This window comes from Aotus nancymaae, unplaced genomic scaffold, assembly GCF_030222135.1.
Source record: "Aotus nancymaae isolate 86718 unplaced genomic scaffold, 86718_ANA_hifiasm-v0.15.2.pri h1tg000006l, whole genome shotgun sequence".
Taxonomy (NCBI): domain Eukaryota; kingdom Metazoa; phylum Chordata; class Mammalia; order Primates; family Aotidae; genus Aotus; species Aotus nancymaae.
This window is the reverse complement of record NW_026988417.1, coordinates 88,074,898-88,095,454: the sequence shown is the minus strand read 5'-3', so window position 1 is coordinate 88,095,454 and position 20,557 is coordinate 88,074,898. Positions and strand designations below refer to the sequence as shown.

The following is a 20,557-nucleotide window of genomic DNA, read 5'->3' as shown; positions in this document are numbered from 1 at the left end:
AAGATGTAGGTTTATTTCTCTTTACTTGTGATCATGTTGTCTTAAAAATCAAAATTAAGGAAATACAAAGTGAGTTTGCTCATACATTTTCTAAATATATTGTTAAATTATTATTTTTCCCCCAGCACTTAAAAGAGCTGCTTTTGACTTAAAAATGTGTGACATTTTTGCTTCCATTTGTTTTTCAGTAGTTTACAATAAAATAATCAGAAGAAAGAGATACATGCTTTGGCAAGGCAGAGTAATCAATTTTTAGTGCCTATGGAGTTTTTCTGTAGCATGTGAACATATAAATACTTTTGCTATATTATTGACTAAGGTAAGGTAGTATACAAACTTCCATATCTTGCAATCATTCCTTTTAAAGGACAAGTTTTACCTTCTGAAGCAATGGCTGAAAGATTTTTTATACTTTGTATGCTTAAATATAGTTATTAAATACATTCACATGTTTTTGTGTGTACAGACATAGTTAAAAAATAAAATCTAGTTGACCTTCTGCCTTAATGAATAATAATAATTAAAAACAATAGCTAACCTTCTATAGAGTTTGAGTCATATTTTGTGGAGTTTTATTGATTATCAGCACTGTCTATTATCACATATAACAGTAAGTGCTTTAGAAGAAAGAAAAGATTGGATAAGACCTTCAAGACGTCAGTTTCATGCTGATGGATTTGTCAATAAATAGTTCAATTTCTCATCCCTTTGCCTTTCTGAACTATGTTTATTTAAGCAGTCTTGAGTGTTCTTGCATATTGACTAAAGGAGCTGAAATTGATGGAAACAAGGTTATTCTTTAGTAGGCTGACAGTTTTGGTCCTTGATGTTCAACAATGGAAAAACTAGAAATGATGCCCTGCCAAAAGAAAGCAAATTAAGGAAGTAAAGTGAGAAAGAAATCTAGGTATAGGAAACAACATTTGCATTTCAGTGTCAGAAATTTACAGCTGTGGGCAGCTTTGAATGCTAGTTTTGTCAGTGATGCAGGTGAAGTCAATTTTTACTGCAAAACAGATTAGCAGAGACCGGACACCATTACTATTTGACATCTGTCTTATGACTTGATTGAAAAAAGTTCCAAGCCAGTTTTCTTAGTGGACAGATGTCCGCTATACCGATGACTAATGCAGGACAGCAACTGAATGAGTAATGAAATGACTTTCAAGGCAACATGTGAGCAACCAGTCTTTAAGAACCAATACCATATGCTCTATTTACTACTGAATATAAGTACATTTAAAGAACTTGTAAAAATTTCAATTTTAACATCAGAGTTTTCACATTACATATTTGCCTAGGGTATTTAACCAATTTGAGAAATTAATAATAATTTTGTTCTCCTCTGTCCCACATAGGAAGATTATTATTAGGCTGAACTTATGTATGGTGTATTGAAAAGACTCTTTTTACCTTGACTTTTGTAAAACACAATGATAGGTTTTATTTTTAAAATCACTTTTATTATTAATTTTTTATTTGAATCATGCAAAATCCAGGTTTAAAATGTATCTCAAAGTGTGCGAATTATCTAAAGTGGTTTTTAAATTTTGAGTTGAATGAATATTTCACACAGTGACATCTTTTGAAAATAACAACAGATGTGAATTTGAACCTAAAGATCCTTTATTCATGTTTCTAATATTTCTGCTCAGCTCCTTGCAAAGGATGTAAGCTTTATCTGTGAGCATTATGCTTTTCAAAGAGATGTTTCTAACAAAGTTGCTCTTGCTTTTGTCTGCTCTCAAGGGTGACACTCTCTATAATGGGAAATACAGTGATATATTGGGAAGATCGTGGTTTTTAATTGAGATATACATATATTCCAGTTTCAGTTCTGCTATTTACTACCTATGTGCTCAGGGCAACTTATGTATCTTCCCTGATGTTGAGTTTTGCTGTGTGTAGAAATGGGAATAATAATCCATGTCCTTAATTGAACGACCAGTCAATAGAGCTAACATACTGCCTAGCACACAGCAGGCATTCAAATCACTTAATTATTGCATTTATGAGTCATTATTTTTACATGACTAACAAGTAAAAGGCAAGTTGTTCCAACGTGTTAACCATTTTCCACTTTCTTCTTGTTTTGCAGACGACGACTTTTTTCATGAACTCCCAGAAACTTTTCCTTCTGACCCACCTGAGCCTCTGCCACATTTCCTTATTGAGCCTGAAGAAGCTTATATTGTGAAGAACAAGCCTGTGAACCTGTACTGTAAGGCCAGCCCTGCCACCCAGATCTATTTCAAGTGTAATAGTGAGTGGGTTCATCAGAAGGACCACATAGTAGATGAAAGAGTAGATGAAACTTCGGGTGAGTTTTCCATTGTATTTGCATTGCAGTTCAAGATTCACTTACTCAGTACTCTAGCCTGTGGCCATACCATTACTTCAATTAGTGGAATGGGAAATGAAGTTATTCTTTGACAAAAAGTTTTCAATTGGTTTGGTTAAGATTTGGTGATCTTGTTTCATGCACTGCAAAGTAAAATGTGATGAATAAATCTTGACTCAATTCCTGTTGGACTACATGAAATTAAAACATGGTTCATACTTAAGAAGATAAATAATGTAAACAAATAGACTCACAACGTTAAATGCCCTAGCAAAAGATGTTCTTGAGTTGCACTTGCGTGATACTCAGATCTAAATATGCTGAGATCTGGGGAGCATTTTTAACTAGGATAAATTGAACATGTTTACATTACTGTTTAATGTTAATTCTTGTGCATAGTTTGCCCTTATATTTGTTAAGGATTTGCAAATGTCATAGATTCAAGGATCTTATAGTCATAACTTACACCCAAAAGTGAATCCTAACTTCCTAACTCTTATCTAAAATCAAATTGAGGGTGATTGAAAACAGTGATAGTATAGGATCCATGAACAGAAGAAATGCCCTTTCTTAGAAGGTCTTGATCTGATTAGCTTTGCCTTTGGCATAGTTAAAACTCCTGACTTCCTTGCTCTGTAAATACCATCCTTAAAGATAAAATACTAAAGGCAGAGAAAGGATGAAGTAAATTCTAATAACCTGTGGGATTTAAATTAGATATAAAGGAAACTTTCTTGATAACAATTTTCTGCTCCACAATGGGTAAGTTAGGGTAGTTGTGGAATTTCCTTGAGTTCTTTTAAATTGGAAACATACATATCTTTCCATGGTGGTTTAAGTGTTTTTGCTCTCCAACAGGGAGAATAACTCTTTGACCTTTCAGATCTCTTCCAGACTTATGATTTTGTAATGTTGATGTATATTTAAGTATTAATACTTTATTTAACATTTTCAAGTCAAAGAATATCAAGCATGACAAAAAAATGAAGCATTTAAATATCTTTGTTATCCTTCATAGATATCTCTCTGTACCAAAATGGATACCCATTTTCAAAATCCAAATTGTAAATAGTCCATATTTGTGCCCAAGTGTTGGATTAACCAGAGACAAGTAGAGACCGGCACATGAGGGCTCTCCTTTGTACTTCAAGGTCTCCAACAATATAAATAGCATATTGAGGTGACAGAATGTAAAGAAATAGAATAGATTATGAGAGACCTGAGAAAAGGTAACTTTTTAAAAAGCATGTGGGCCATATTCTTTATAACATAAATGGTCTTTAGAAAATCAGGTGGCAGCTCTACATAATTGCTTATCAATTTATGAATCAATATGCTCACTGAATGCAAGCTGATGACTACAGATATAACTGGGTATCCAATTGTAGGGTAGCTTACTTCAGGGAATTGTCCCACCTCTTGGTCTAATTACTCAGAAAATAACTCCACCAGATGTCTTCAAAATCTCAAGTGGATTGAAATTTATATGTTTCAGCTCATTTATTTGTATAGATTTCAAACAAATAAGCTTTAATGATCAAAGGAAAGAGAAAGAAAACACAAAAGCTAAAATACATCACAACATATTCAGGCTTATCTTTTTGAAAATAATGAAATGCCTATATAGGAAGATTATAAATAGAAACAAAACTATTATAATTTTGAATGCTTCTAACAATTTCATGCTATGTTGGTAACACACCCACACATACACATACACATATATAGAGAGAGATTTCCTTTCTGTGAAACCCTTATTTTTTTATAATTCTATACAAATTAATATTACAGAAAACAATGATTAAGACTACCTTTTAAATTAACTATAAACTAAAATAGTTTGCATGTTTCCATTGAAATTCAGAGAGATAGATGAGAACTAAGGGAAGATTTGGGAAATTCAATACTTTCACAGTTCTCCTGAGATTCAGGAATGGAGTGAAATGCAATATAGCTTTATTGGGAGCTTCCATTTCCTTCCAAAATTTTACAAGAAAGCCAGTATGCAGCCAAAGACTGACATACTAGACTCATGTAAGTATTACCTTTAATATTAGGAAAAACTTGGTGGGAATGCACATTAGGACAATCTCTATGGAGGTTTCTCAAAGAACTAAAAATAGAACACCATTTAATCCAGCAATCCCACTACTTGGCATCTACCCAAAGGAAAAGAAATCATCACATCAAAAAGATACCTACACTTACATGTTTTTCTTACTCTATTCACAATAGCAAAGATAGGGAATCAACCCAAGTGCCCATCAGTGGAAAATCAGATAAAGAAAATGTTGTATGTACACACAATAGAATACTGTTCATCTATAAAAAAGAATGGAACATGTCTTTTGCAGCAACATGGATGGAACTGAAGGCCATTATCAACTCAGACCCAGATATATATTAATAAATGAAGCAATTCAGACACAGATATATATTAATAAATGCCACATATTCTCACTCATGAGAGCTAAATAATGTGTACACATGGATGTAGAGTGTAGAATGATAGACAATGGAGACTCAGAACGGTGCAGGTGGGTGAGTGGTGGGTAGGTGATGAAAAATTACTTAATGGGTACAGTGTATGTTATTCAGTTGATGGACACCCTAAAAGCCCTGACATCACCACTATGAAATCTATTCATGCAACAAATTACACTTATATCCCATAAATCACTACAAATTTTTTAAAAAATGAGGTTAGGAAAAAGACAAAGATGCCGATATATGCCAATATGAATTGGTATTATTCTAATCTAGCCAGTGCCGTTAGACAACACAAGTAATGAAGAGGTACAAAAATAGTAAAGAGGCTGGGTGCAGTGGCTCATGCCTGTAATCCCAGCACTTTGGAAGGCCCACAAGGTCAGGAGTTCGAGACCAGCCTGGCCAACATGGTGAAACCCCATGTCTACTAAAAATACAAAAATAAGCTGGGTGTGGTGGTGTGTGCCTGTAATCCCAACTACTCGAAAAGCTGAAGTAGGAGAATCTCTTAAATCTGGGAGGCAGAGGTTGCAGTGAGCTGAGATTGCTCCACTGCACTCCAGCCTGAGTGGCAGAGCAAGACTCTGTCTCAAAAAAAAAAAAAGAAAGAAAAAAAGTAGAAAATTATAATTTATGACAAATCGTGTGATTTTGTACTCCTGGGAAGTATGAATTTTCAAAGAAAAAAATTTTCTAAATCAAGAGAATAGCGAAAATAGCTGATAGAAACTCTGTATAACCAACTAACTTTCCTATGTACAGACAGCCAATTCAAATTAAAATGCAGTAAAAGATGTTATTTAGAATAGCTATGTAAAATAAAACATGTAGGTATATACTTAATAATTTTGCAGAATTTTATAAAGGAAATTTTAAAATCCTAATTAAAGGCAAAAAAGATATCATGACTTACATAAAGGAAAGACATATTATTCATGAATGGAAAGGCTGAATATGTTTAAATGTCTGATATTTATAAATGAATCTGTAAGGTCAACATCATTTTATTAAAAATAATTTGGGAAAATAGCTGCGAGAATTCTTAAATAGTAGAGTAATGAGGAAACCCCAACTCGTTATAAATATGATGCAAAAAGAAGTCAAAAGCGTTTGAACTTAGCAGAGTACAAAACATACAGATTAATGGATTAAAATAGAGATCAGGAAATACTCAAAGACATAAGGCATTTGAGTATTGTAATATACCTATTACATTACCTAGAATGTAATAAAGATCAGTTTTTCAACTAGTTAGGAAATAGTTTATTCAGTACATGAATTGACACAAGATAGGCAGTTGGAAATAGAAAAATAATAAAGCTTGAATTCTGTCTCATTCTTTAAAATACAATAAATGCTAGATATTGGGGCTTAAAATCATCATCATCATCACCACCATCACCATTATCATTAGAAGAAAATTTGGTAGCCGGTTGGTGGCTTCAGTGGTGGGCATAGTCTTTTAAATTAAGACACACAATCTATAAGTTTTAAAAAAGGCATTATTAAATTTGAATATCCAAAGCAAGAAAACCATAAACAAAACCAAGTGACAGATTTAAAAACTACTTATGGTATCTGTGGCTATATATTAGCCGAAGAGCTAATTTTATGAATATATAAATAGCTCCTAAACTATATTTAAGGAAAAGATCAGCAACCCAATAGAAAATTGAGCAGAGTTATTGATACAACAAGATACAGGAACAGCAATGTAGGAAGATGTCATCAGGATCAAAACATTTGTTAATATATAGTGTTGATTAAAGGCATAATTTGTTGATGGGTGTGTAAATTGATACAATCTTTTTGAAGGCCAATTTGAAAATACCATCAATATTGACAGGTATATAGCTTTAACTGAGTAATTACAAACTTAGGAACACTCTGAAAATATAATTCCAAATGTGCACAAAGGTTGTCCATTGAACCCTTGTTGCAGTTGCATAGGGACTGTTTATCCCTAGGATGGAATACTCTGATACTTTTAAATTTATTTTTTATTTTTTTTGGAGGCAGGGTCTTCCTCTGTCTCCCAGGCTGGAATGCAGTGGCATGATCATAGCTCACTGCAAGCCTCAAACTCCAGGTTTCAAGTGATCCTCCCACCTCAACCTCCCAAATAGCTATGACTACAGGAACACCACCATGCCTGGCTAATTTTTCATTTGCTGCAGAGATGGGGTCTTGCTATGTTGCCCTGAGACGGGAGGGAGACTTCCTTTGAACCCTTGCTTGCAGCAGGGGTGTGACTCATTTACTCTTTGAGTTACACTCAAACTCTTTTCAGGAGGGGGAACATGCAGGTGAGGGGGTACAGGAGCTGCGGTGAGTGACTTTCGGCTCCAGTAGGAAGGATCCCTTTACCAGCTGGGCCTCACAGCAGCAACCAGAAGTTGCCTATGAGAGAGCTCTGGAGCCCCAGAGGGCATGTGTTATAAACAATGCCCTTTTAGCTTTGCCTCTGCAGGTGGCTTAAGTGTTAACAGCTTAGTGAAGAGTCAATGTGACAGCCTTTTTGGGTTCCCACACCCAGTGTGTCCTGAATTCTTTTCTGGTTTTAAGGAAGAATCGGGTCACATGAATAGTTTGAAAGGTGATGCATGCCGAGGATTTTATTAAGCATTGGAAGTGGCTCTCAGGGGAAGGGGAGCTTCGAAGAGGATGGTATGGGAGGAAGGTGATCTTGCCCTTTGGAGCTGGGCTCCTCTCCAAAGTCCTGCAGTCAGAAGTTATGCTGCATCTATCTGTAGTCTCTGATGCTCAGTTGCTTCTCTCAACATTCAGCTGCTTGTCTCTCTGCCAGAGGGCTTATATGGGCACAGGATGGCGGGCAGGGCAGGCCCAAAAGGTAACATTTGGGCAGAAAACAAGGGGCTGCAGTTTCCAGGCTTGAGGGTGGGGCCTTTGCTGGGGAAGGGCCCTCTTCTTCTCAGTAGGTCCCTGCCTCCTATCCATATCACTGCGTCTACAGGGGTGAGGCCCACCATGCCTGGCCATAATACATTTTAAAACAATGAGCTTGCTCCACATATGAAGCTATAGAAAACTCTCTGAGATAAAATTTAGCATGAAAGCCAAAGTAGAGAACATTGTGTGTGATATGCTTCCATGTATAAGGAAAAAGAATGCATGTACCTTTGTATGTGCATTGGAATTATTCTGGAGAAACATAACAAGCATTTGACAGCTTAGAGTCTGAGACGATAAAGAGACTTTTATTGTTTGAGCTTTTTTTCAACCCTGTGAAGGTGTTATTTTCATAATAAATAATGAACGTGAAAAAAAAAGCCCATACCACTTTATTGCCTCTCTTTGCCTGCTATCATAAATCCCCAATATGGACAAATATTGGTGGAGAAATTTGTAGGCTTTTTATGTTAAAGCTTTTTGCTTTCCTGTGAGATCAGAAATATTGTGAATGCAATTGAAATGAAGGCATTGTTTTTTGGAGTGGTGGGGATTGAGGGTTTTCCCTGAAGCTAAATTCACCCTGCAACTTTGGTTCTAAACTCTCTGCTTAATGGAGTCTGACTGTAGCATTGCTGGGGCCTTAGTGGTTCTTAATAGCAAGAACTGTTAGAATACATTTGTATTTCAAGTCAGATAAATTTTCTTAGTATTTTAAAAAATCAGACCTGGTTATCATATGATAAGACAGAGAAAAGTCATTGCAAACAAGTTGTTTTTATATATACCTCTGCCTTATAATAATATTTAGAAGGATATTTAGTGAAAAGTTGACTATATTCAATAAAATATCTATCAAAGGTAGCTGCATATTAAAAAACTACAAGATGATAAAACTGAAATAAAACAAAAAATTCTTCTCCAACTCATAATATTTTCTTTTAAATTATGAAATAATTAAATAGGGAGCAAATAATGATTTATACTCACTGAGTATATCTATCCATTGATCATAACAAAATGTACTGATTGAAGATCATTCGTTACCTCTACTCTGCTTTTCTATCATTTAAACCACATTTGCATTTCTTGCATGTATGTAATATAAGAAATAGAAAAGTGGAAAGTAGCATATGAGATAGTTTAGAAATTTTCAACATTTGAAAGCTCTTGATTTGGTAATATAGTAATACATACCTATGTTGCCTTCAAAATTCCATAGAAATCAGGATCTACTCAATATTTTGTGGTGACATTTTTAAGAAAAATTCAGGCTCAGCTGTTCACTTTCTATTTACTTGATGTCTTTTCAACTCTTGTTTCCATGGTACCTAAGATCTACCATCTAAAAGCAAATATTTTTCCTCTGTGAAGAAGCAAGGGAATTTCGAAAACCAAGGTTATGTTGAGATTTTAATAATCTCTGAGATTTTTCTTTTTCATCTTTAATTATTCTCAAGTGAGCAGAAAATATCGATAAGTTCAACACAACAAAAATAAAAAACAAACTTCCAGCCCTTATACTGAACACCTTATGTGTATTCTGTTCTTTAATCAACACAAGAGTCTTATGAGATAATGTCTAAGAGTCTCCTCTGGTAAATTAGGAATCTGAGGATCGACAGGATAAAGAAACAAACTTGCCCCAAATCACAAAATAAGGAAGTGACACAGCCAGGATATGAACCCAGAGCTCTCTGCTTCCAAAACCTTTGCTCTTGGTCCTATGCCTGGTGTCTCCCTAAATTTTGCCATATCTACTGCACATAGAACAGTTAGTCTAAAAAAGAGCTATGCAATACAATTATTTCTTTTCCCAGGAAGACAAGGGCTGCTTCAGAGTGTCAGCTGCGTGTGTGTCTTTCATGTTTTTATTTGCCTTCCTTGCCTTATATCAGGTTTTCCAGATGTAGGCCTTTGTGATTTTTTTAATGTAATAGCATAAGCTAGTGCTTACGGTCTGGTTTTTCATTCTTGAAGGCCTTTTCTATTGGGCCAATTAGCAAACAGTGAGCCTTAATAGAAAACAAAAAGAATTGATGAATATAAGCTGTAATTGGGCATAAATTTAAGTGAATTGCTTCTACTCAAAACCTCAGCTTAGAGCTTTCACAGGTATACTGTGCTCACTCAAGTCCCTATTTGTCGCAGGAGTGCCAACATTGAAAATCTTCCTCCTTTTGTATTCCTATTTCAGATACCTCTTCTTTCCAACCAGGCACCAAAAATTAAAATCTCAGCTTCATCCTTCACTCCAACTAGCAAAATGATTATTAAGTATTACAAATTTATTTTCAAATCACTCTTCTGTTTTAAATCTTGCTTCTACTCCCCTTCTACTCTTGAATCTATACCTCTTTTATTATCTAAATAGCCACCTACATCTTCTTTATTTTGGCCTTGTTTTCCCCAGCAGTTTATTTTGCAAGTAGTTATAGGCCTAAAAGACAAATGTTCAAATGGTTTTTCCAAGTGGTTGTCATTCCCCTTCTTAAAAATACATAATGGCTTCCCTTTGTCCATGGAATAAGGCATATTCTCCTTGATCTTATCTTCAAAGTCTTCAGTATAATTGGCTCCTAATCAAACTTTCTAGCCTTGTCCCACAGTTTCACCTTTACCACATGCCTTATATAGTGAGCTGATATGGTTTTTCCTCTTAAACTGTGTTCAACAAACCACCAGTGTCTTATAAGTTCTTTAATAGGCGTTATTTTGGAAAACAAGAAAACAAAAGCTTGGCAGTCAATTTAAGAAACACTGCAGTAATTACATTCCCCTTTTGGAGAAAGTATGAAGTCATCTTAATCCATTTGGGCTGCTGTAGCGAAATACCACAGCCTGGGTAGTTTATAAAGAACAGAAATCCATTTCTCACAGATTTGGAGGCTGGGAAGTTTGAGATCCAGCAGATTAGTTGCGTGATGAGGGCCTGCTTCATCCTAGATGATGCCTTCTTGCTGTGTCCTCACAAGGCAGAAAAGGCAAAGGGTGCCTCTCTTGCCTCTTTTATAAAAGCAGTAAGCCATTCTTCATGACAATTGCCCCCACGGCCTAGTCACCTTCCAGAGGCCCCACCTCCTAATACCATCACCTAGGGTGTTAGCATTTCAACATACAAATTTGAGGGGATATGAATATTGAAACCATAACGAATGTATATTAGCATAACAGTCTCTAACCTTTTTGCCATGAGGGACTGTTTTAATGGAAAACAGTTTTTCCACAAACTGGGAGGGGGATGGCTCAAGTGCATTACACTTATTGTACACCTTATTTCTATTATTACTATTCTGTAATACATAATGAAATAATTTACAACTCACCATAATGTAGAATCAGTGGGGGCCCTGAGCTTGTTTTTCTGCAACAGCCCCATCTGGGGGTGAGGGAAGACAATGACAGATCATCAGGCATTAGATTCTCATAAGGCGCATGCAGCCTATATCCCTGGCATGTGCAGTTCATGATAGGGTTTGTGCTCCTATGAGATTCTAATGCTGCCCCTGATGTGACAGGAGGTGGAGCTCAGGCGGTAATGCTCCCTGACCTACTGCACACCTCCTGCTGTGTGGCCAAGTTCCAGTACTGGTCCATGGCCTGGGGATTGGGGGCCTCCGTTTTAGCATGTGAAAGTCTTAGGAAAGGTCTGTAGTGGGAAAACTTTACTGTTTGTTGACTGTAATCTTTGTCACAGAGTCTCTATTGAAATATCATGAGACCTTAATGTCACACCAGGAGATGATTTAGGAAATGCCACTCACACATTTTCAAATGGGAATTATGGGAGATGTGTATAAATTGTATCAAGTGACACATACTCTTTTCTTTACACTTTTGAGCATTATAATCATAGAAACATTAAGTTTTGAGAACTGTGGCAGTCATTTAGTTCAACTTAATTCATTGTTGGCATGCTCTTCATTAAATTGAGTGAAACTGACTTTTTATTATCTTGACTTTGTGGACCTACTTATATCACGTGGAACTTCAAAAAATAAGTTTGTTTACGTTCTGTCCTTTTATTGCTAGTCTTAGATAACTTGAAAAACACAATTATCACATCTCTTTCCCCAAGTCTCTCCCCTCTTTAGTCTAAACATTATAGCTGAAGAGAAAGCGCCATGAAATCCGGGGTCATGTCAGTCTTTTTTTACTGTTCCTGCTCCTGCTTAACATGGTGGTGGGTACTTAGTAGGGACTCAATAAATACGTTTTGAATAATTATCCTTTATACCATGCCTTTCTTCACTCCACCTCTGTGAACATCTTATTAATTCTTAAAGAAGTATCTCTCGAGACCATCCTGGTCAACATGGTGAAACCCCGTCTCTACTAAAAATACAAAAAATTAGCTGGTCATGGTGGCGCGTGCCTATAATCCCAGCTACTCAGGAGGCTGAGGCAGGAGAATTGCCTGAACCCAGGAGGCGGAGGTTGCGGTGAGCCGAGATCGCACCATTGCACTCCAGCCTGGGTAACGAGAGCGAAACTCCGTCTCGAAAAAAAAAAAAAAAAAACAGAAAGAAGAAGTATCTCAAATGCAATAGTGTAAATGCATCTTTCTATAAAAACCTAAGTCACAGGTAAATATGTCCTCATTTCTGTTATTTGTACTTCCATTTTCATTATACTCATAGTAATTGTGGAAATATTATAATCCATATGAAATTATCAATATTCGACATTCAACCTTTTTTTTTTTTTTTATGGGTAGCTGGGATTACAGACCCCTGCTGCCAAGCCTAGCTAATTTTTGTATTTTTGGTAAGAAGGGGTTTTACTGTGTTGGCCAGGCTGGTCTTGAACTCCATCCTGAGGTGATCTACCCACCTCGACCTCCCAAAGTGCTGGGATTATAGGTATGAGCCACTGTGCCTGACCAATATTCAACCATTTTTGAAGTGTAAAAATCACAGTCTTATATTCAATATCATGTGTTATTTATGAAAGTTATATTTATGTATACATATATTAATAGATGTCCATGTATATATAATATATGTGATCTCTGTCTCTTCAACTAGATTGGAATGATGTTATGGTTTATATTTTGTAAAGATTTTTCTTTTCTGTAGTTTATAACAAGGCACTAAGCACAGGCAATGATCACTGACAGTTTACTTTCTGAGATTATAGCTACTCATCCTACTAAATTTGTGTAACTGAAATTTAGTGAAACAAACCGACAGTGGTTATTTGGAATATTTCACGAATAGATAATTTGAGGAATACATAAAGATAGCTTAATCTTCTGTAAGAAGAGTTACTTTATACAATAAATATACGTATCACACCAATTGTTATTCTCCATATAATCATTTTAAACTCAGTTCTCATTAACAGAGTGAACAATTTCAAAAGGAAGTTATGTGAGTTTTGCTTAAATTTTAGTAAATGATGCATAAAATTTGAAAACTCTACTTGAACCTCATTCCGTAATCTGTTATTTAAGGCAGTGGGAGTACTGCCCTTGCAAGAATACAGCTTTATATCTGTAATATAGTTGTCTGCCAATGAAGATAAATGATTCTGGAATATAAATCAATTATTTATTTGATTTCTTTCTCAGAGGTGCCTATTTCAATACCAGAAACTAACAATTTTTCTTTTCAGTATGAGGCTGGCCCCAGGGCTGAGTAAATAAAAATAGAAAATTGATAAGGACCCATGTAGTACATGAAAGCTCTTTCACTGAGTTAATCTGATAACTTCATAAGATAGTAGTTGCTGGTTAGTCATAACAGAATATCAATTGTCCTGGATTGAAAGATGTAATGTTTTCTCGCCTCTGCTTTGCAATCATGTTCTAGGCCATATCTGTGCAATAAATATATGCTATTAAAATTTTCTATGCAGTTTGAAGATTCAAACATTAAAAATCTTCCCCATGGGATACTGCACTGTATTGCTCAGCTTATTTTTCATTTATTAGTGTTCACAGTTGATTCATCTTGCTTTCACATTTACTTTGTCTTTAAACACCTGAGCTAACATGGCCGACATAAAGTCAACTGCAATTACAAAAGCATGGTTAGATCAGAGTTCTAGAACTTGAGTATTGTTGCTGTTGCTTCCATTATATCACACAGATGGATCTCTGCTAGCTAAGTTATTTGAGTTCACCTTCTGTGTATAAATATTTTTGTTTTCATTCTTTTTCTAAGTTACAAAAAGAAGAGAGTACTTGAAAGTTTTAAGGCTACACATTTAGATCATTTTTGTTTCTGATCTATTTTGTCATTAATTTTTTTATTGTTATTGCTATTTGTTCATTTTTGGTAATTCAATACTTGCAAATATCAGTATTATAGACCCTGTAAGGGTCTATAGATCTTGCCACCAGTTCCTCTAAATAGCACCTGTATGTACTCCAGAACACCCCAACTATATGCTATTTGCAGAACTATGTAATTTTAATTTAATTATATCCCATGGGGAAAATTTTTAATGTTTGAATTTCATACTGTATAGGAAATGTTAATAGCATATATTTATTGCACAGATATGCCCTAGAACATGATTGCAAAGTAAAGATGAGAAAACATTACACCTTTCAATGCAATTTTGGCAAGTTGTGTTTTATTAGGGGAAAACAGAAATTTTCTAAAATTATATACAGTGGGAGTTTTCAATGTAATAAACACAAAGGAATTCTCCCCTGCCAGTTAACACTCAGGGCAAGCTTACTTGTAATACATAACTCCTCTTCCTTTCCACGGCGAGGATGAAAGCACTGATTAATACAATTTAATCAAGAATATGCATATAAGTAGATATGTAAGTACAGACACACATATTTGTGTGTGTTTTTTTTTTCCAGATTCAGAAGAGAAAAGATCAAAACCTGTCCACCCTCAGGCCCACGCAGAGGCTACAATAAGAAGTAGGAGTCCAAGGACCATCCTTTATCTAGATAACATGCTACCGAAACAGGGCATTTCAGGAGCAAAACTAGTGATTGTGTTTCTATAGCAATTTTGTCACGTGCTCAGCAACCATACATATGCTGTGGCCTGAGTTTTAATATGCCCTCTTCAAAGTGAGAACAGCACAGTTGTTAAGAGCTATATTGTACTTTGTAATCTAACCTTTGGCTAAAGTATGTGAAGAGTTTAAGAAGAGTCTCTCTTACTTTATTTTCTTTTTTCCTTTTTTTTTTGAGATGAAATTTCTCTCTTGTCACCCAGGCTGGAGTACAATGGCATGATCTTGGCTCACTGCAACTTCCACCTCCCGAGTTCAAGCAATCCTCCTGCCTCAGCCTCCCAAGTAGGTGGGATAACAGGCGTCCGCCACCACACCCAGCTAATTTTGGTATTTTCAGTAGAGACGAGGTTTTGCCATGTTGGCCAGGCTAGCCTCAAACTCCTGACCTCAGGCGACTCACCCGCCTCAGCTTCTCAAAGTGCAGGGATTACAGGCATGAGCCATCTTTTACTTTATTTTCATGGGAAGAACATGTTTAGAAGAGTTTGGGGTTGTCATATAAAACAGATTAAGCATCATTTTAAAGGAAGTTTAAGAAACAATTTAGCTTAGAAGAGAGGGTCCGCTTCCAAAAGAGCATAGCTTTTCTCTTAAAATTTAAATATTGGTGGGTATCTGAACTCATTGTGCTAAATATAAGTAAACTGGTTGATAATTATAATGACCCAGGCTATTGTTCTGTTCTATTTGTTTCTGTATCACTAAATCTTAGTGCCCATTATTTTCTCAATAATTTTGTCAAAATCTTGATGCTATTTCTCTCTCCTCACCCCATCATTTTTTTAGCATCTTTGGAAACACAATAGAGAATTTTTTAGTGAAAAATTTCCACAATCGATGAATAGTCGAATGCAAACCCTTGAGTAGGGAGGACATCATAACCAGCTCTGGATCCTGTTGTATTTCCTGTGTTTACCATCAGTCCTGAGTCACCCCTCAGCTAGTGATTCTCAGACCAGTCCAGGGGAAGCCTGTTGAAATATCCATTTTTGCCACCGGATCCTCTAAATAGCACCTTTTGGAGACGTAAGAACCAGCCCATATAACATGAGAGTTACCATTAACCAACCTTCAGGGTCTGGCAAAAAAAAATAAGCACAGCCTATAGCAAGTACAGTATCTTGCAATAAAAAGCAATTCAGATGAGGGAGCCTTGGACTCATTCCTAATTTCATCAAAGGTTTAACCTGATTATAAAACTTGTGTTCTGGAAGAAAGTTTCCAGAACATGAAGGCAAAAGCCTCAAGGACCTATTAGGGCAGGAACTGTCAACCCTGGCTGCACTTGACAGTTACCAGGGGGGATTTTTGAAAACACCTAGGTCCTGGCCCCAGCCCCAGAGATAATAATTTAATTGGGAACAGGTCATAGCTTTTCCTCCATCTGTTTGTTTTAAGCTCTCTAGTAATGCTAATGTACAACCAGGCTGGAAAACCAGGGCACAAGAGAGATGCTATTTATTGTAAAAGTGTGGCAAAGAGGGAGTACATAGATGTTCTGTTCCAAATCCATGACCTAGATACTTTACTTGGTGCTGTAGAGACATAACCAAGACTTGATTACTGCACTTAAGGATATCCCAGTCTAGAGGGAGCAAAAGAGAGGAGGGGAAAGAGAGATGGGGGAAAAGGAGTATGCTTTACGCTTTGCTCAGGTTTTCCTCTCATTCTGAGAATAAATTCAGGAAACCCCTTGGTAGTTCTATGGCATAGAGTTACATGGATAGAGCTCCTGCTTTCTCCAATATCCTTTCCCCTGTCTCTGCCTATTAAACTGCTAAAGCAGAAGGATAGCAGCCTCCTGAGGGAAGTGGGGGGAACTCTCAGGCTTAAGTGAATTAAAATTTCACTGGAAACACCCAGGGGAATGTTCTGTACAAGGCAAGTCCAGGACTGGCAAGGAGTGAATGGCATGCCTCTTTTAACAGCTACACTGTGGATGACCCTGGACAATGATGCCCTCTGTATGAAGTGACCTCCGTGACTAAGAGGCTGCCTCTCCACACCCATTCTGGGGGCATTTGTGAAACCAGAAAAACACCGCATGGCAGACAGTTTTTTCTCACCTTTTTGCTCTGTCAGATTTTTGCATCCAGACTTTGAAGGTGGAGACAGACAGCAAATGCCCTTAGTCACTGCATTTGTCTCCTAGGCTTAAAACAACAGAAATGTATTTTCTCACAGTTCTGGAGGCTAGAAGTCTGAAATCTAGCAGAGCTGCCCTCCTTGGGGAGCTCTAGGGGAAAATCTGTTCTTTGTCTCTTCCAGTTTCTGGTGGCTGCCCTGGCACTCTTGGGCTTGCAGCTCTGCCACTGCAATCTCAGCCTCCACCTACTCTGTCACCTTCTTCTCTGTGTCTCTTACAAGGACTCTTGTGATTGCATTCCAGGCCACCTGGATAATCCAGGCTATTCTCCTTATCCCAAGATCTTTAACTAATGACTTCTGCAAAGACCTTTTTGCCAAACAAGGTAAGAGTCACATGTCCCAGGGATTCAAACATAGACATATATTTTGGGGGATACCATTCAGCATTCAGTCCAGTACAGTCACCAAGCATTTATTTGTCAAGAAAAAGTCACTTGATGCGACAGTGCAGGAGGGAAGCTATGGTGGAGACAGTCAGTAGGAGAGATGGGGGTTGAAAGTAAAGGCGCTTACTCACCTTGCTGTTTTCCCTCATTTGGTCGGTAATTCTAAGGTAACTATAAATGGAACAGGTAATGAAAGCATTCCCTAGTGTTCTTTATCAGGTTTCTGAAGCCTCCCCCAGTCTGCTGCCTTGTACTCAGGGCCAGAGACAGGAAGAGAACTGCTCAGCCAGGCTCTGCATTGCGCTCATTTTCCTCCTGCTCACAGCATCCTTGCCAGCCCCTGCACTCATGCTCATAGCCACGTTTCTCATACAAGTTCTTTCTTCACGTTGTTGTCAAAGCCAACCCAAAATAGCCAATACAATCAAAAGAGCTTCACTTTATAATTTTCTTTAAACACGCACATATACATGTGCGCACACACACACACACTTATTTTTGCTTGGCCTAGCAACACAATGGGAATGTAAACACGTTGTTGATGCAGCTACTCTCAGTTGGCTTCCCAGATGGCTTGAGTTCAATAGATTTTTTTCCCCCTGATTTCCTCAGCTTCTCCTAGCATGTGCTAAACAGCCATTATGCCTTTTTCTGCACATTGAGATTCATCTGCAGCTACTAAACTGCCTCCAAAGTGCTTCAATTTTGCATGAGCACTAAGCTGGGGACCGGGAGACATTACCCAGTGCTGAAGGCCCAGATCATTAGAAAGAGCATGTAAATCCTCTGAACCAGAAATAAAAAGTGCAGAGATTTCCTTCGTGAAGTCCCAACTGCTGCTTTATGTAAAACATGAACCTTTGGCAAAATTTTATGTGGCCCCTTTTACCTTCTAATTTTATTTTTGCTCTTTTTTTTTTTCTTTCCTTTTGGCGTATGTGTTCTTTTTTTTTTTTTTTTTTTTTTTTTGTAAGCAGTGAGATTTCCATCAGGAACATATGAAATAACAGCCATTCTGTGTCATTATTTTTCTTCTTAGGACCTCAGATCCCTCTTCACTTTTAATAGGGATGATACCTCAAAGTATTGCTAAAGGAGCTCCTACATGATAGATTTTTTAAAACACTGGCTGAATACCAAGAAACTTTTAGCTGGGATGAGTTGACATTTCTAAGATATGTACAGAGGACAAAAATCTATATTGAGTGCAGATGTAAGAAGTGTGCAGATATTGGATTATGGACAGAAGTTGGAACACAAGCCAAAAGGGATTGTGAAAACTATTAGTGAGAAAGCAGTCGTTGATTCTTCCCATTTTTCAATAGGTACATCCCTGTACATTATTATCTAAAAGCCTTGTTTGTATTTTTCAAGGTGAACTTATTTTTATCTGCACTTGATCTGTATTTTCACCTCTGCTGTCCTCCCAGGCTGTTCATCAGACCATCTTGCCACAAATTATAAGTGGGCCTGCGGTCAGCTCCCGAAGTGCCTATGAGAGGGTGGGCATGCTAGGCTTAGAATCCTGAGTGCCCCATGGTTTTGCATGCTGTGGGGCTGGGCCCACATTCCAAGTCCCTGGCTTTGTAACAAAAAACACTTATAATGGAAAGGTTGACTCTCCATCTTTTTTTTTTTTTTTGAGACAGAGTCTTGCTCTGTCTCCCAGGCTGGAGTGTAATAGTATAATCTTGGCTCACTGCAATCTCTGCCTCCCGGGTTCAAGCGATTCTCCTGCCTCAGCCTCCTGAGTAGATGGGATTACAGGCCCCTGCCACCATGCCCAGCTATTTTTGTATTTTTTAGTAGAGATGGGGTTTCGCCATGTTGGTCAGGCTGGTCTCGAACTCCTGACCTTAGGTGATCCACTTGCCTTGGCTTCCCAAAGTGCTGAGATTACAGGTGTGAGTCACATGCCCAGCTGGCTCTCCATCTTTATTTATTATTTCCTTTGCAGGAGGAATTTTTGAACACTTATAATAGCATTTATTTTGATCTATCATGTATCCTTTTAAGAGTAATATACTAGGCTCCTTTTACATGTTTTCTCTACAACTATTTCCCTTTTTTCCATGTATGTATATAGTAAGTCATTGCTATTCTTCCTTTTAAGATTTCGAGAGTAAAAATGTGTGCTTGATGTACACTTAGTGATCAGATACAGCAGTTCATTACTTACCTCTAAACACATTTCCAAGGACATTTATTAACCATTGATTTATTCAACAGTGAACATGCAAGTAAAATCTGAAAGAAGTGTTACCAAATGGGCTTATAATAAGATATGAAGTAAATGCATTCCAACTTGGAGGTAAAAACAAAATACTGGATGAATAATACGCATACAAATGCACACCGAGATGTTAGGTACATATGTATACTCTCTATGTAATATATCCATTTTATGCTGAAACTCAGTTTTGTTTATCAGCATGTTGTATGTATCCTTCAAGCTAAATATTCCTATCCATTAATTTCCCTTTCCTAAAAACATAGCTAGTCATGAAAATGTCATCATCTTTATTAGTGTTAGTATCATTGCAAAATTTTATTTACTATGATCCATACCTCATGGCTCTAACTGCACATACTATATAGCTACCTTTCATGTTCTTCTAGTGGAAATTGTTTATCCACTAGAGCAAGTGTCCTTTGAAGCAACACATTTGTAAAAGAAAGGAAGAAGAACAAAACTTTGCCTAGAGATATGAATGCACGTGATTGAAGCTGTTTGTTCAGCTGTAAATATTATACAGTTATATAAATGTCTCAGGGAATTGGAGCTCATAGTGGGAAACAATCAATTTTCTTTCTTTTTCTTTGTGATGCTAGTGTAGAATAGACATGAAGACATTACAAGTTACAAACAATACTCAGAATCTGGGTTCATTCCTAACTAAGGCAAGAAGAGCTGCCCTGAACAAGGTCCCCTTCCTAAGATTGTTATGACCACAGATGTACCATTCTAACGTGTTTGAGCCATTCTATCTTGGGAGTAGAGTATGTTTAAATATTACAGCTGCTTACCATAACACAGACTTAAATGATATGGAATATAATATGCTTGGTACACAGTAGATTTTCAGTAAATACCTTTTGAATAAATGAATAAAGAAAATACTATGAAGTCCATGATACTTTGTTGTTTTTTTACCATGATTCAATGCTTAGCTCCAAACAATTAAAATTTATTTTTAATTCGGCATCTGGTTAGATACACAAATAAGAATTTCTATTAATTCTGGGGCTTTTCAAATATCTGAATATTTGATTTTGATATTTTGATATGCCC

The 20,557-nt window shown here is 36.8% G+C and overlaps 1 protein-coding gene across 2 annotated transcripts in view; it reads left to right on the top strand.

Moving 5' to 3' along the window:
* UNC5C (unc-5 netrin receptor C) overlaps nucleotides 1–20,557 on the top strand; it is a 391,508-nt gene that overhangs the window by 219,101 nt on the left and 151,850 nt on the right. For both annotated transcript variants that reach the window (XM_064369334.1, XM_064369328.1), the window contains exon 2: nucleotides 2,099–2,320. In XM_064369334.1, coding sequence (XP_064225404.1) covers nucleotides 2,099–2,320 — 222 coding nt within the window. The remainder of the gene's footprint in view (nucleotides 1–2,098; nucleotides 2,321–20,557) is intronic.